Source organism: Plectropomus leopardus, chromosome 10 (assembly GCF_008729295.1).
Source record: "Plectropomus leopardus isolate mb chromosome 10, YSFRI_Pleo_2.0, whole genome shotgun sequence".
In the NCBI taxonomy this organism is placed as follows: Eukaryota; Metazoa; Chordata; class Actinopteri; order Perciformes; family Serranidae; genus Plectropomus; species Plectropomus leopardus.
Window position 1 is genome coordinate 6,423,228 of NC_056472.1, and position 15,590 is coordinate 6,438,817.

The window sequence follows — 15,590 nt, forward strand, 5'->3', positions numbered from 1 at the left end:
TGCTCACAAGTTCCCCCTTTGTTCAATCCTGCAATTTCGGTGTGCATGCATCCATGTGAGTGCCCACATGTTTGTGTCTGATTGGAGGACCTATAGAGACTCCCTGGGTGACGTTGCACCTCAATAAATTGAAGGTGACTCAGCTTGCCCTGTACTTGGTAGAAAAAGAGAAGCAATATTCCTTAAGATTGATTCCCTAAAATGAAACAGCGTTATTTAAAGGAAGAAACACTACATCGTGTGTATTGATAGATTTTGTTTATTATTATTTCTTTGAAAAATAAAGTGAAGCAAAGCTGACACTTTCAGCACCTTCAATATTTCAAGAATAGTCTGCAACTTACTTCATCAGCCAAGAGTTTTCAGTGTTTCACTATCAATCCAATCACCAAAATAAGCATTGGCATTGTACGTTTATGCAGATCCTGGAAATGTAACATTAGTATGTTATCATGTAAAGAATGTGTTGAAAAGTTTTGTTTCAACAACACAGTGATTAATGTGTGGGTATGTTTAGCTGGAAATACCACCAATATCCCACTTAAAAAGAACTAGTTTCATTGTTTGTTGGTCTGCAGCTTGGCAGCCATCTCGCCAAGTTGTCAGGCCAGCCACCATCCCCTCTTCCTCCCATCAGCTCATATACCTGCAATCTGAACTGAACAAAATGTACAAATGTAACATTGGTTTGCAGAGATGTGCAATACCAACATTTTCTTCTCGGGATTGGGCAGCCAATCCAGCCAGTTAAAAGACAACAAGTTAATGTATGGCTCTTTTTGAAAACACACATCCAACCCAATTCACATAGACTTGAAAATGATAACAAAGATCCAAGGGAAGGGAAAAAACACAAACTTTATTCTCTTCTTTTTACAAAACATTTCAGACTCAACCTCAATAAATAATAATAAAACCAATACAGACCTTTAAGAAGCAAATGATAAAACCTAAACATGATCAGACACTTTTCTTAAAACAGCATCATGTAGTGCTAGCCTTTAATTTTTTGCTGCTCTAGCACAGTAACAAAAAAAGTGTTAATGTAAAGGTAAAATGACAAAAGCAACTTAACAAGAGGTGTTTGACTCGTACGGCATTGTAGAATGATGAGCACATGCCATGATTGTGAAAGATATGACAATCAAAAGGCAACTGAGAAGTTTGCAAATCAATCAAACTGTGAAGTAGCATGACTGTGTCTTGGCTGGCCTGCCTGCCTGCACACAACCAGCAGACACCTTTAGCCTACAAACACAACCATCAATGTGAACTTTACAGAAGACATCAAACTGCTTTAAAGATCTGATTCTGTAGATGACGGAACATTTTTATATGACACATTAAAAATCTGCTAGCCCTCACTCAGCAATTCTTGTTTCATCATCTGGATGCAGCCAGATGATCGCTAATGTACAGATTTTACATTCATATGTAAATGTGAAGCAATGTGTAAATGTAAAATGTAAATGTAGTAATGTAAAGCAGCCTTGTTTCAAACAAATACAACGTATCAGACTCACAACTGACGTATATTCAATTCTAACCAAAGGCCAAGTTCCTGAGCCTAAACTGCAATGCTGCAAATAATATTCCCCAAATACTGTTTTTATAGTTATCATGGTGAGTAATGCATATCCAGGCTTTGGGAGAAAAATGTGTAATTGTATGACGATAAGGTGGATTCAGAATTGTAGCTACCTGCAATCAGTAACACACAGCCATCAGATTAACATCATATTACTTGTTGTAGTGTCATGTTTGACTGTCAAGTGATTGATATTTTTTTTTTTTTTAAAACAATCTTGTAGCTTATAATTTGAAATGAGAGCCGCAGATGCTGGGAAAACCATCGATTTTAGCCTGTTCTCATTGCCAGGGCGTCAAATACAGCATCTTAACTAACTGCTGAAAATGAAGACTGAGAGTCCACATAGAGTGCCATTGAGGGATGGGTCAAACAAACACAGGAATGTCACCCAGGAAACTGTTCAAATTCTGTGTGAAACCAAAAGCAAGTTTTGACTTTTTCCTATTACATAATGTTTTTACCATCACCTGACATAAGTGTCATATACGTTGCTTAACATTCATCACATGACAGACTCCTTAAATTACTTTAAGTCATGTAAAAAAAAAAAAAAAACCATCAAGATACTTATTTGAACCCAAGCCATGATGTTTATCCTAATTATAACCAAGGAGTTTGGCTGCCTGAACCTAAAGTAGTTTTGATGACAAAACCTATTCTTAAAGTCAACTTTGACCTGTTGTTGCTACACAACTATGGCATGGGAAAAGATAATTTACAGCATTGTTTGTAGCAGTGCAGAGAATTGCTCAGACATGCAGCAAATGAAGACCATTGTCTTCATAACAACAGAGTTAACATGCTGAAGAGCTGGGGGTTGACTGGCCTGACATCCAACCAGACTAGATAAAGCTATGAGGAATTGTAAGGAAAAAAGTGAGTGATGGACATAGCAATAGCTCACATAAATAGAGATGGGGACAACTAAAACAGGCCGTGCCCCCCCAAGGCAAATCACACTTATGTCTGTTCTACACAATCTCCTACTACACAAATTTCATACAGATAATCCATATAATAATGATATGAAGTTTTTCACTCATTTTTTAAGCTTGCACAAAGGTAGTGGTATCTACTGAAACAACCTCGGCATGATTGAAGACTGATCGGGGCCATATCTTGCCTTTGTATCACCAGAAAGGGCTTCAAGATATCAAACTCCATGTTGGTCATTTTACCATGTTGGCCATTTTGCCATGCTGGCCTCTTCAAACAAATTGTTACTCAAGATTGTGAAACTAACCACAAAAGAAAATAAAAAAAAAAAAAAAAAATTAAGTCCTCATCGTGATTTTGCAGTGTATAGAACAGAGTAAACCCCCCTTACGCCAAACAAAAACTGGCGGTGATGTTGTGACATCACCTTGACTCCTGTAATGTTTTCTGTGAACAAGGAAGTTTATTTTGACACACCATCCCTCAACGTCCAAAACTGATGTTAGAGGGGTACCTAGAGTGTCAAAAAATGAAGCTTAGGGACACTGACCGAGCTGCTGTATTTGACGAGTTGGGGGTGAGAACTTGGTGTACATTCAAATGTTTGCAGAACATACGTTAAAGTCTTGGTTTATATTTGATATGTAACAAAACACAAAATAATCAGATGAAATAACATCGGATGTATCTAGCATGATAAATTCGGTCATCTGTAACAGACATCAATTTCAGAGTAAACTGCCCTAACTTAAAAATGTTTAATTTTCGATAAATAAGTATTTCTACTCTACTATATTCATCGTTCTGCATTATATTCTTGCGTATTCATTTAAGTGTATGGTTGAAAATACACCATTGAAGATGTTTAAATCCAGTATGAGAATGAATTAAAAGTATTAAAAAAAGATTTTGAAATACATTCAGCTTCAGTTTGAACATTGATGCAGGTTGGGGTGTGTGCATTTGTTAGTGAGGCAAGCTGAAACACATACAATGTGGTGTAACCTAGGAGATTCTGTATTACATGGCAACTGCAGAGACTCATACGTAAATGTATATGTAACCTTGCACGTAGGTAGCTTGATGGACTGACATAACCTGCAAAACCAAAAGGTACTTCATTTTAGATACATATGCAACAAAATGAGTCATACATGCTAACCAGATACACAGTCTGGAATGGCTTGATGTTGGCCAACAGGTGTGAAAAACAGCCCAACCTTTAATTAAGTGTAAATATATACTTCAGTTCTCAGCTCTTTCTATACAGCCCATGCCTCTTATACATAGCTGTTATGATGGCAGCATGAATAACATGATTATATGATGTTGGTGGAGTATGGGCGAATAAAGAAGGCTTTATTTCTAGCATGCATTTGGATTTCTCTCTTCACTGCTGTCATGTACTTGGCTAATTTCCATTTTTTTTCCCAACCAACCTTTGTGTCAGGTCTTACATAAGAACTCGGAAAGACGGATATCTGTGTATTACAGTGGATGTTTATTGACCTGCGCCGATGAGGTCATTTCAGATCGGAGTCAGAGTGACACATTAGAATAGACTGTTCATAGCGTGTTCCCTTTCACCATTCAGATTTTGTTTCTAGCTGTTTGATTTTGAAATAAATTGGAAATGCAGTCGGTTTTGTGTGTCATGCAGATCAATCTATAGTGTGCATACAACACTCAGAGACGCAGGCAAAAGTCTACAGGCACACAATAAAGCACAGTGTATATGTGCTAAACTGGAATAAAATACCTGATTTAGGGTTGCTTATTGACACAGGTTGTTTGAATATGAAATAAAAATGTTCTACACATTAGAATGAGGGGTGGAGAAAGGGGCAACCTTGGTTTGAATTTCTATACCATTTTTTAGGTTTAATTTGCATTTACTTTCAGGTGTCTGCAGTGCAAGAAAGAAAGTACAGTGAGGTGCTAAAACATGAGGAAAAAACAAAGACGAGCAGTGCGTGAGATGCCATGAAAGGTACTAGAGTGTCAAAAAAGTAAAGCGACCTTTCAGAAACAGAAACAACAGGGTTTCGGAGAGGTGTGAGAAATCCTAGTGACAGTGCAGATACATGTGTTTACAGTAAATACTAGAAATCATAAAGGTTAAAGTCACTTAAATATCAGGACAGTCAAAATACAGAGAAATAATGAATTTATAGGTGCAATGCCATTTGCTCAAAGGTCATGTGATGCACTGAGGGAAGATGGGTAGAAATTAGAGTGTGCCCATTCCAGTGACTTCAGTCGTCAGCCTAGAACAGTTCAGGGGAGGTGGGGGAGGAGGAGGAGCAGGGAGGAGGGAAGGGTAGGGAGGCAGACAGAGAAAAAATAAAACAGCTGTGAAAGAAGAACTTTCGCTTGAGAGTGAAAGTTATGCTGCAATGGCTGGCTTTGAGCTCAAATATTTGTTTTGTGGTTTTACACAGATTTGATACCATATTTTTATTGTACCTTTTCACATAAAACATTGTAACTTTTTAAAAGAAAAATATGGTAACATAACCATGCAATTCGAACCCCCTCATGAAGCCATGCAGTGGGCAGAAAAGAATGGTGGTGTCATGAAAAACGTTCAGTGTAGAAATTGCTGATTCCCTGACAGAGGCATCACATCACTCTTCTTTCTAACAGCATTGCTCAAGTGGCAGTCATGTGTTTTGTCCTTTTTTTCTTAGCTTTTTTGTTTATTTTACAGTTTTTATGCATTTTACTCTTTCAAGACACAATAGGACTAAATTGGCAAAAGTAGCTACTATACTGTAGTAATGACAAAAAAACACAATATATTTGTAGGAATGAGGCATGCTAAATAAATACTTGTAGATATATAGTGCGACATTTTGGGAAATATGCTTATAAACTTGTTGCACTAAGACAAGATCTGTACTATTCTCATGTTAAAACCAGGAGATGGTAAGCTTAGCTTAGAATAAATACTGCAAACAGTTAGCCTGGCTCTGGCTCTGTTTTTAGGTAGCAGAGTAAAACTTGTAAAACATGTAAAACTTACTTTGTGAGTGTGTTTGTTTTTAATTCTTAGAAAAACTGATGTGCAAAAAATTAAATTATGTGACAAACTCAAGCAACAGCCTCCAGGACTGAAAGCTGAAGCAGACACACACAAAAACAAGCCAAAAAATGCAGTTCCTCTAATGGCCACTAGAGGCCACAGAACCCAGATGTCCAGCTTTACAACAGAAATACTGTGTGTGTACAGTCTGATGCAAAAAAATTGGGCTAATTTTCCTCTTCATGACATCTGTTTGGTGGTCGATTTCTCTATCAGTCACCTATTTACATTTTATGAAGGTTTTAAGTTATGCATAATTAAGGTAGGGCCACTTTGGTTGGAAGGCTGCATAGTGTCATAGGCTTCGCAGTCAGATCCACCCCTCACTCCTCTACAGTGCCAGCCTTTCACCCAAATATGGTCACTTCCGGCTCCAAAAATCTAAGACAGCATTGGCTGTAACTCTGAACTTGAAGTGTCAGAATGGGAGCCCACAAACCAATGGATGATGTCACCTTAACTATGTACATTATTTCTTTGTTATTCTGGCCAAACTATGTCTTTGATAGGAGCAGTGACCTTTGGGAGTACTGTTATCCATGTGAATACCAATCACCATGCTTAGGTCTGCTGTATTTTCAGAACTAAATGAAACATGGCTCTGCTCAACTCAACTTGCTTTTTCTTGGTTTTCCATCAGCAAAAGTTGTAGATAGCACCTTGTCCCTGATAATTTTTTTGGTACCACTTTGGTCATGATTCCAAGCAAGCAAGGTTGATACTAGAAGTTCAAACAAATGTATTGTCACAGACTTGTCACTTGCGCAATACAGGACTTCAAGCGGGTTTGTGCAAGAAGTCCCATGTCGCATCTCACCCTAACCCCAAGCCCAAGCCCAACCCTAACCCTAACCAAGTGATTGCAACCAATGCATTTTTTTCTCCACCCAGTCCTGTACCAAATCTAGGAAAGGTTAAGATAAACTATACACTGTAAACAAGGCTTTGGTGGCCTTTAGAGGGTGCTGGTATGCAGATTTTGTAACTTTTGAACAGAGCCAGGTTAGCAATTTCCAGCCTTTACCAGGCGAAGCTAATCATCTCTTGAATCTACCTTTATATGTAGGCTAACTGACAGAGATGAGAATGGAACCTTCTTATCGAACTCCAAGCAATACTTATCATGATAATAATAATAACTGAATATCCCAAAATGTCAAACTATTTTTAACAATACACTGGCTACATCCATTTAAAACAAATCCCTGTGCTGTTAGTCTGACTCTTACTATAGGTCTCCCACAGGCTAATGCTAAAGTGTTTTGCAGAACCATGGGAGTCTTAGGGAAGTGCAGTGGGACAACACATAGAGGTTTATTGTGAAGCGACGGTTTTGATGTTAACTTCTGCAAACAGAAGCAGATTTGGTTGTGACTTCAGGATGTAGTCATGGATGAGGGGTCATTCCACATGGCAGCCACGTCCCTGAACCTGCCATTGGAATTGTGGGAAAGCAATAGCCATTAGTTTCTCAGTGGACCGTTGTCTAAAATCCCCTTTAGAAGTCAAAGACATAAAGTCCTGTTTGTTGAGTGTGTGGGTTTTCCTGCTCTGACGCTGATAACATTTAACTTTGAGGTGTAGGTAGCCTGTGGACATCAGTGAGGTTCCACTTTCTCAGAGTTCTGGATAACACATATATTTTCACTGCTGATAATGAATTAGTGGTGTCAGTGAATTGGGGGGGTAGTGGAGCATTGCACGAAAATTCAAACAAAAAGATATGTTTTTCAGTATTTCACTGGTATATGCAGTATCTTAACTATTCAGACTCTGTTTATCTTAGTCCTGGGGTTCAACAGATTTCGTCTTAGTCACTTTTGATTTAATATCATCAATGGCTTATGTGCAAATACACAAGGGTTATCCTAGGTTTATCTGCTATATTAGGCTTGTTGAGACTGAATACCTTTTTGTGTTGATTTACCAATTAATCATGAAGGTTTTGTCCGTGAACTCTCCAGACTGAGGTTGGTATTGAGCATTTGATGATTCATTTATTGAACATCCAATTTACTAATCTGCAGGTTCTGTTCAAAGACACAACTTACTTGTCTCTGTAGTTGGCATTGCTCCCATGAGCCACTTACTCACAAAGAGAGTACTGAGTGAAACTTAATGCATATTAATGTCTACACTTGGGTGGAAAGAAGGAACCAAAGTAGAAAGAAAAACCCAAGAATATAACATGAAAAGCCACATTATTCATGGATGTATCTGCCGCTTGTCAAAAGCTGACAGATAATGTGCTTTTTGTGGCAACTCATCAAAGTATCAGTGTCATATATGTCAAACCAAACTACCACGCTATTTTTTATTCATTTTAAACATAGTCACAGATACCCTATTTCTTAGATCTTTACTATAAGGACGGACACTCAGGTGTTGCTTTTATCCTTTAGATTGTGCTGGAGCCCAGCAGTTAAAGTTAAAAGGTTACCTGGCATTGATGAGATACTGGGCCAGGCTGATGTTAGCAGGAGTCCCTGTTATGGTGATCTGGCGCTCCGACGAGCCCTCCATGGCGTTCGCAATTTTGATCTGCGCCCCAGACATCTGTCGAATCTCATTTATTTTGGTTCCCTGGCGTCCAATGATGCAGCCTATTAGCTGGGGGAAAAGGCAGAAGTCTTTGAACATGAAGCAAGCAAACCTCTCTGTTGTCTTAATTAATTTATACTTGTGCCTTAACATTTGACGTCAAAAGGAAGTCTAATGGGTTATGAAATGGTCTGGGTTTCATTTAAATCCCATCATTCGGTAAGTTAACTTTGATTAATGATAGCATGGCCAATAGATCAGCTGACTGGGGGTATTCTGCTGTGCAAAAGATAAGAAAAGAAATTTGCAGGATCATTGTTGGTAATGATGTCAGTCATTTGTTCTTTTAATATTTATGTTTGAAAGAACAGGATTACCTCGGTGTACTCTACCATTTGAAAATTTTGTCCTTATCAGTTAATTAGGCCTAACAATTGAAGCTGCCTTATACCCTCTTAAAATTTAAATTCATTCGATCAGCGTACTCTAAGACAAAACTCTGTTTAATTTTAGGTACCCCTGACATAAACTACAGCCTTTTTACAAAATTGAAATCTTTACAACATGATATGCCAACATCAAATCAAAGAACAGAATTCTGAAACATAAAGCCCATCCCTCAGTCAGCTGTCTCAAGGAAACACTACTCACATCATTGGGAATGGTGAGTTCATGGGTGCTGGCTGGTGGACTGGCATCCAAACCTGAATTGGGGAGCAACAGGATAAGAAAAGAGATTTGACTTTAAAAAGTCATTTAAACCCTGTAAAGGACTAATCTGACCTTTTAGGAAAATATGCTTAGGCCTATTGATTTTTTTGTCAAGAATTGGATGAGATCATTGACACCACTCTTATGTGTGTATGTTAAAAATGAAGCTACAGCGAGCAAATGGTTAGCTAAACTTAAGAGTGGAAACAGCCAGCCCGGCTCTGTCTGAAGGCAACAAAATCTGCCTGTAGTAAGTAAGAAAGCAGAGCTAAGCTAAGCTAACACTCTCCTGGCCCCAGATTTACATTTAACACATAAATAAAAGTGTCTGTGTCCATCTTCTCAGCTAATTATTAGCTTGTAGGGAAGCTGTCTACAACAGTCAGAGCACATCTGTGATTTAGAGTCTGACCTGGGATTGCTTGCACATGACTCTCAATGTGGAGATGGCTTCTCAGCTGCTAGTAGCTAACAGTGATAACAGAGTGAACAATGCTAACAGCTTTAACAGTACTCACAACAGCAACAGTGCTAACAGAGCTAATTGTTTTAAGTGGCAGTGTCTGTTTTGCTTTTCCCCCAATACCGTTCTGCCACTGTGGGTCAGGACACTGTTATCAGCAGTAACTGACATATGAGCACAGGGCAGAGTCGCAGTGATAAGCTAGCAAGCAGGACACACACTCAGACTTACATGCACTAACGTGCACGCATGGCCGAACCGTCTACCACAACAAAGAACAGAGAAGCTCAGATTAGTAAAACACACAGATGGGTAGCAAGACTTCATTCCCTGCACAGGATGCCATTTGTCCACAGGGCCTGTGTCTACATAAGGATTGTTTTTTTTTTGTTTTTTTTTTTTTTTTGAACAGCGCTGTCTTTTTCATTAATTTCTGATTTCTAATTAATTTCTAATTAGTACATAATAAACTTTTTTTATGCTAGGGAGGGTTTTGTTAGGAAGTGCTGGAATAAAGGATTCCCTAGCACCCTGGTTCTGCTTTTCTTCTAAACTAAAATGCTATGTGAACCCACACCATTAGATTGCAATTTTTTTCCTGCCACATTAATGTTCTAATGTTCCTAATATCAGCTGTAGCATTAGATAAATGTTATATTTTTTACTATTGTCAAGTGAATGACTTAACAAGTTTTTCAAAACATCAAATCGGTGCTTAAATTTTTAAGCCAATTTATCAGTGGAGAAGGCTAAAGTGTTTTACACTGTATTTCCTTATTAAACCATATGTGTGTTATTTGACAAGATGTGAGAAAAGTCAGCTTAAACACATTTAAATGAGGGGAAAAAATTAGGAACTCTTGGTGATTAAATAAATAATTTCATGTATAATGGAATTGCCACATCCTTAAAGGATGAAAGTGTTGAAAATATCAAAATATTTATTCTTTATGTGTTAAGTTGGTCTTTTGCAAGTACACATGCAGGACATCATACAAGAAGAATAATACATGGATTTGTACCAAGGTCCACTGAAACCAGTTCAGTTCTGATGTTAGGGCAGTTTCAGTTTGTTATTACAGTACAATGTGGTCAACCTCTTTCACTGGAGGTTTTTATCTTTAATGGAAACAACCTAAACAACCTAAAAAAGTGTCAATTAGGGATGAATCCAATTGCCAAGTGAATTCTGAATACATTGTTTTAAAGTGAAGCCCAGTGTCAATTCGTCATTTCTTCTTTTGCATTTCACCAGCAAAATATCTGACAGAGTCAAGAGAGAACTTTATGAAAAAAATCAAAGAAGGAGAGAAACCACAGGGGTCAAGTCATGCAGTGCCAAAAGAGAGATAAGGTGGAAGGTAGGGAAAGAGAATAATGTTTCTCTGGATGCAAAGAGAAGGAAATGGGGGTCTTGTGGGTACGTACCAGGGAAAGCAGGGGTGGTCTGTCCGAGAGGGGTAAAGGGGGTTTGCTGCATAGCCAACTGGTGGAGCTTGGTCAACTGCTGAAGGGTTAGGAGGGAAAGTAGAACTAAGAGGTTACTGATACACAGGACACACCAAGAAATGAAACCAACCAAAACTAGAGTGAAGAAACGGTGAGGAGAAGGAGGCCATGACACAGGGTGGTGGAGGACGAAAAAGTAAGAAAAAGAGATACAGAGAGAGAAAGATTGTCTGTCATGAAGTTATAAATTGGTGTGTAATTTGAGTCTTTTTCCTTTTCTACCAGTGTCCTTGTAATGTTCTTGTACATCAATGTGATATTTTTAACTTACAAAATGAGACAAACAACTCGGCTCATGAGAACATTAACCAAATGCAGGGAACCATTCCATTCCTATTTGCCCCTTCAATTACCATGTGTCCTTCTAACTGGCACTTTTGACTCAGAACTAAGAACCTTTAGTTTTACATGCCTGTCAGAGCAGCTGCTCTCCCCCCTCCTGACATGGTTATAGGATGTTCATCTCCTGCTGTGGATCATTTCCATCGGGAACGGGGGAAGACGGATGCTTTCGAGCCTTCTTCTCCTTTTAAGAGGAGTTTTAATGAGGGTGGAAGAGGGTGTCAAGCCTGCACTTGAGCGATTGTACCATCAACCACCACCTCGAGCGGCATCAATCATTGCCCAACTTTGAATTAGTGGATCTGACACAAGGTAGCTCATGAGATGCTCTTACGACAAGGACAGATGAAGGCAGATTATTAATGGAGACTAGATGGTCCACCGGAATTAAAGGGGTGTCTACATCAAAACTGCCATTACTGTCTTTGCCTTTATCGTTATCACCAAGTCACCGTTTCGTTATCAACCACATCTGGTTCTTTCCGGTGAATGAGCTGCAGTCCACCCTTAAACCACAAGGACAGAATTGGAAGTTGTGATTTATGACTTGCCTCTAAATAACTTTAGAAGCTGGTGCATCCATGTATGGAAGACAAAAATGGCTGTGCTTGCAGTAATCCTTTTCAATACTGTTGTCTCAATTTCACGAGTTAATTATATATATCTACAACAAAGCTTTTTTGCTTGTTATAAGCACTTAATTTACCATATCGATTCTTGAGAAAACAAAACTTATTTTTTTAGCTAATAAAAGAATGTATCATCAGAAAACAACTTCTGTTTTCTTGAGATAATGGGATATTTATTGACAACTGATTATGAGTGCCTGGATCATTTGATCATAACTGATTTCAGCCTATGAGATCACTGTCAAGACTGAACTTTAAAGACCAATTAGTAGTTTCTGCGTCTGTATATACATGAGGGTCCACACTGACCCCAAAGCCTACGTCCGCATGCAGAACATTTTTTTTTTTTTTTTTGTGACCGTGTAACTATATGCATAGTAAACCAGCTGCGCAAATTCCAGTCTCCTTTTAACACTCCAGTTCAGTCCAAATCACTGCAGTTATCCCAGCTGCAGCCACCTCACAACAGGGAAGTTAGTTTTAAGTTTGATATTCTGGCCCATTCCAAAGTCATCAAATATTGTGGCTTTTGCATTGAATTTGGTGCAACAACACCAGAAAACTATTAAGTCTCCATGATATAATGCTGGATGGCATTTGAGAACGCAGCTAGACAGAACTACTGCCAGTGTCATTTTACGTCACCAGATGGTTACTGCCGTGGCAGCATGATACGCCACTGGACAGCATTAGATTGAAATACTGCTGGTACATCCTAATGTAAGGAGCACAAAGTCCCTATAGGATGGGAGGGAGGGGCGATGTGAGAGTCAAACAAACCCCGGACTTTTATGCAGGAGTCCAGTGTTCGCTATCCACCTACACCTTACCATGTGTCTCTTCCCCTTATTCTTACCATCTGTGTCAGCATGTGCTTTTGTCAAGGTCCTGGCATTTGTTGTCATGTGCTTGTGTGGTCTAAACATAACCACATGCAGCATAATCCCACCATGTGCATTCGTTGACATCACAGTAGCGACATCCCAATATATTAATGGCAGACACAGAAGGATACCTAGAACGTAACATATCAATATGACTATATTTAATGATAGTCGACTGCAAAGAAGTAATCTGTGATGACTTGGGAAGAGAGCCTGTTGGATATTCTCTCCAGTTATAGTGTCTTTTTCATTCACTTTCACTTGATATTGGTACTAAGAGCACAGAGCTAAGGGCCCCCCTTTTACTGCCAGGGGGCAAGGACCCTCAATTGTTCTATGAATAGAACCACGTGCATGTCTGTGATACTGCAGCTGTCTGCGGACATTTTGATTTAGAAAGTATGCCCAAGCTTTAAGTCAAGGCATAAATGCATAGTTTTATTTAGTTTAAACCAGCTGCTACATTTGTCTAGACACCATCTATGCATGCTGGCATGGCACTTCTGATTTCTGATTAACAGAGGAAACAAGTTAAGTTATAAGAGGAAACAATCTTTTGTCTTTTCTTGATTATGGGTTGATTCTCTGAAATTCTCAAGGTAACAAAGTTTGTTTTCTCAAGGTAATAAAATAATTGTGATCTCCAGATAACAACTATTTTTTAAAAACAATTGCAAGCACAGCCATTCTTGGCTTCTGTATCCATGTAATAAAATGGCTGCTATTATTCTTTAATTAAATAGAACTAATATGCAAATAGAATCCTTGATTGTTTTAGTTACTCACATCTGGGTGTGGTATGGCGTACTGTCCCTGAATTGTATAGGCCTGGAAAGATAACAAACATAACAGCATGTTTTACCACCTCACATATAATACAGATCATACAAACCCTCTTTACACTTGAAGCTCAAATTACCATAATAACACTTCTATTGCAATATGTATTTAATTTTCAAAAACAGTCAGTGACATTACACTGAATGATCTGTTTAATCATACTCATCATCACCACATTCAAAGCAGTAACATCTGTAGGTAGATGAGTGTGAAGACCTTGTACATGCAAGTCTTAGAAATTAATGTAATAATTTAATACAACATGCATTGTAATATGTTCACTGTGGACACATCATTAACTGAAAACAAGAGCAAATATTTCATAATAAATCTATTGACTAGTGACAAAAATGATTTGCCACCAGTCGTCTACAGAACAGCCCCAGGAAGTGCTGCTTTATCATTCTTCATTTCCGGCTGTCCAGTTTCATTTTTTATTCATATGTTCAGTTCTGCAAAGAAAACGTCTCACATGACTTCTAATATCTATAGATTAGACTTGTTTAGAGTAAAATAAAGCAGATACAGACACATCTAGACATATATCTAGACACATCTAGGTTCTAAATCACTGGATTGGACATAATAACAGGAACATCTGCACAAACTGATGCAATCCAAAATGATCCTACTGCAATTGCAGCTTCCGAGATAACCATTATGTTGTATAAACACACTGTCTCAACAGAACTAAATGTTCAAAGCTTCAGAAAGGCTGTATTTATGCAAGCATTTTGTATTGGGTTGTGCACAGCTGTATGTGTGTTTCTGCATAGCCGTGTGTATGTGTTCTCACTTCAAAATTTCCCAAAACAGGCCTGTATATTATGTTAGCTTCAATTGTATCTTATGTTCCATTGAACATCCACTGGGTGTAATTTCCCATCAAAAAGAAAAGCCATCAAATTGGAGTCATCACAAGTAGTTATGCTAAGTGTCTCTCAAATGTATCTCTTTTGTTTGCTACATTTTCAAATGTATCCAACGGCTTTTAGCCCAGACATGCAACTAAATTATCTACATTAGCTGGACGGACATCAGTGTTTGCTGTGCATTTTTGCTGACAATAATGTCATAGTTGCTGAATCAAACATTATGGTGCAACTTACAGCTCCCACCCTCCGTCCCTTATTTTCTTGTGTCCGCAACCCACCCAAGCAAAGATGACGGCTGATAGGAGACAGCACATGAACTGCCAACTGTAGTATCCAAGTCATGTTTGTTACACACATCAAACCACAGACATGAGCAAATGTGCTTGATTTCTTTCAAAAACGGGAAAACAGAAAGGCAATTAGTAACTTAACAAGAAATGACCCAATACTTAGCAACAAATTCATAAAAACTTACGAGATAATGAACTGAAAATTAGCACAAATAAAGGAATGAAAACACTAAAAACAAAATGACCTGAAAACATTGCTCAAAATTTAAAAAAATATAATATATGTAAAATATCATTCTAGTTATCATAAATAGTATCAATATAGTTTCTGGACTTTTTTTGGGGGGGGGGGGGGTTCTAATATTCTGATTTCTCTCTCTTCATCTTCTTTTTTTAAAGATTCATTTTTGTGTTGTTTACTTGTCACCTTTTACCAATTTCTTACAATTTACTCCCATGTTTTTAAATATAATTAAACCTTTTTGCTCAGGTTTCAAAGGTTTATACTCTTGTGAAATACTCTTGTGAAGCACCTAAAGAAATTGATGTCCATCCAGGTTTCAAAGGGTTTTTTCTTTTTTTCTATCTCTAAATTTTTTTGGGCATTTTTTTTTCCCTTATTAGATAGGACAGAAGTTTGATAGCATGTAACAGGGAGAGAGAGGGGACGACATTCAGCAAAGAGCCGCGAGTTGGAATTGAACCTGCAGCCGCAGGTTTCTAAGGGTTAATAATGTCACACTACCTCTGCCTTTGCTACTGAGAGGGCACTGGCAGATTTGCACAAAAATGTAAACACAGTCCATTTTAGTGGTTGAACAACCAATGCTGCAATTGTTCTAAATAGGATGGCTCATTTGTAAAAGAGCTGTGGTAGCATGCAGGTGTGCACAT

The 15,590-nt window shown here is 38.2% G+C and overlaps 1 protein-coding gene across 6 annotated transcripts in view; it reads right to left on the bottom strand.

The window, feature by feature from the left end:
- Window positions 1–864: 864 nt before the first annotated feature.
- The window catches only part of LOC121948704 (poly(rC)-binding protein 3), a 53,205-nt gene continuing 38,479 nt past the window's right edge, over window positions 865–15,590 (bottom strand). The window contains exons 9-13 of one of the 6 annotated variants that reach the window (XM_042494113.1): window positions 13,478–13,519; window positions 10,756–10,834; window positions 8,805–8,857; window positions 8,053–8,222; window positions 865–7,043 (exon numbers count right to left, since the gene is read on the bottom strand). In XM_042494113.1, the coding sequence (XP_042350047.1) occupies window positions 6,989–7,043; window positions 8,053–8,222; window positions 8,805–8,857; window positions 10,756–10,834; window positions 13,478–13,519 (399 nt within the window). In that variant the 3' untranslated portion in view covers window positions 865–6,988. The remainder of the gene's footprint in view (window positions 7,044–8,052; window positions 8,223–8,804; window positions 8,858–10,755; window positions 10,835–13,477; window positions 13,520–15,590) is intronic. The other 5 variants (XM_042494110.1, XM_042494108.1, XM_042494109.1 and 2 more) reach the window with 5 other exon arrangements.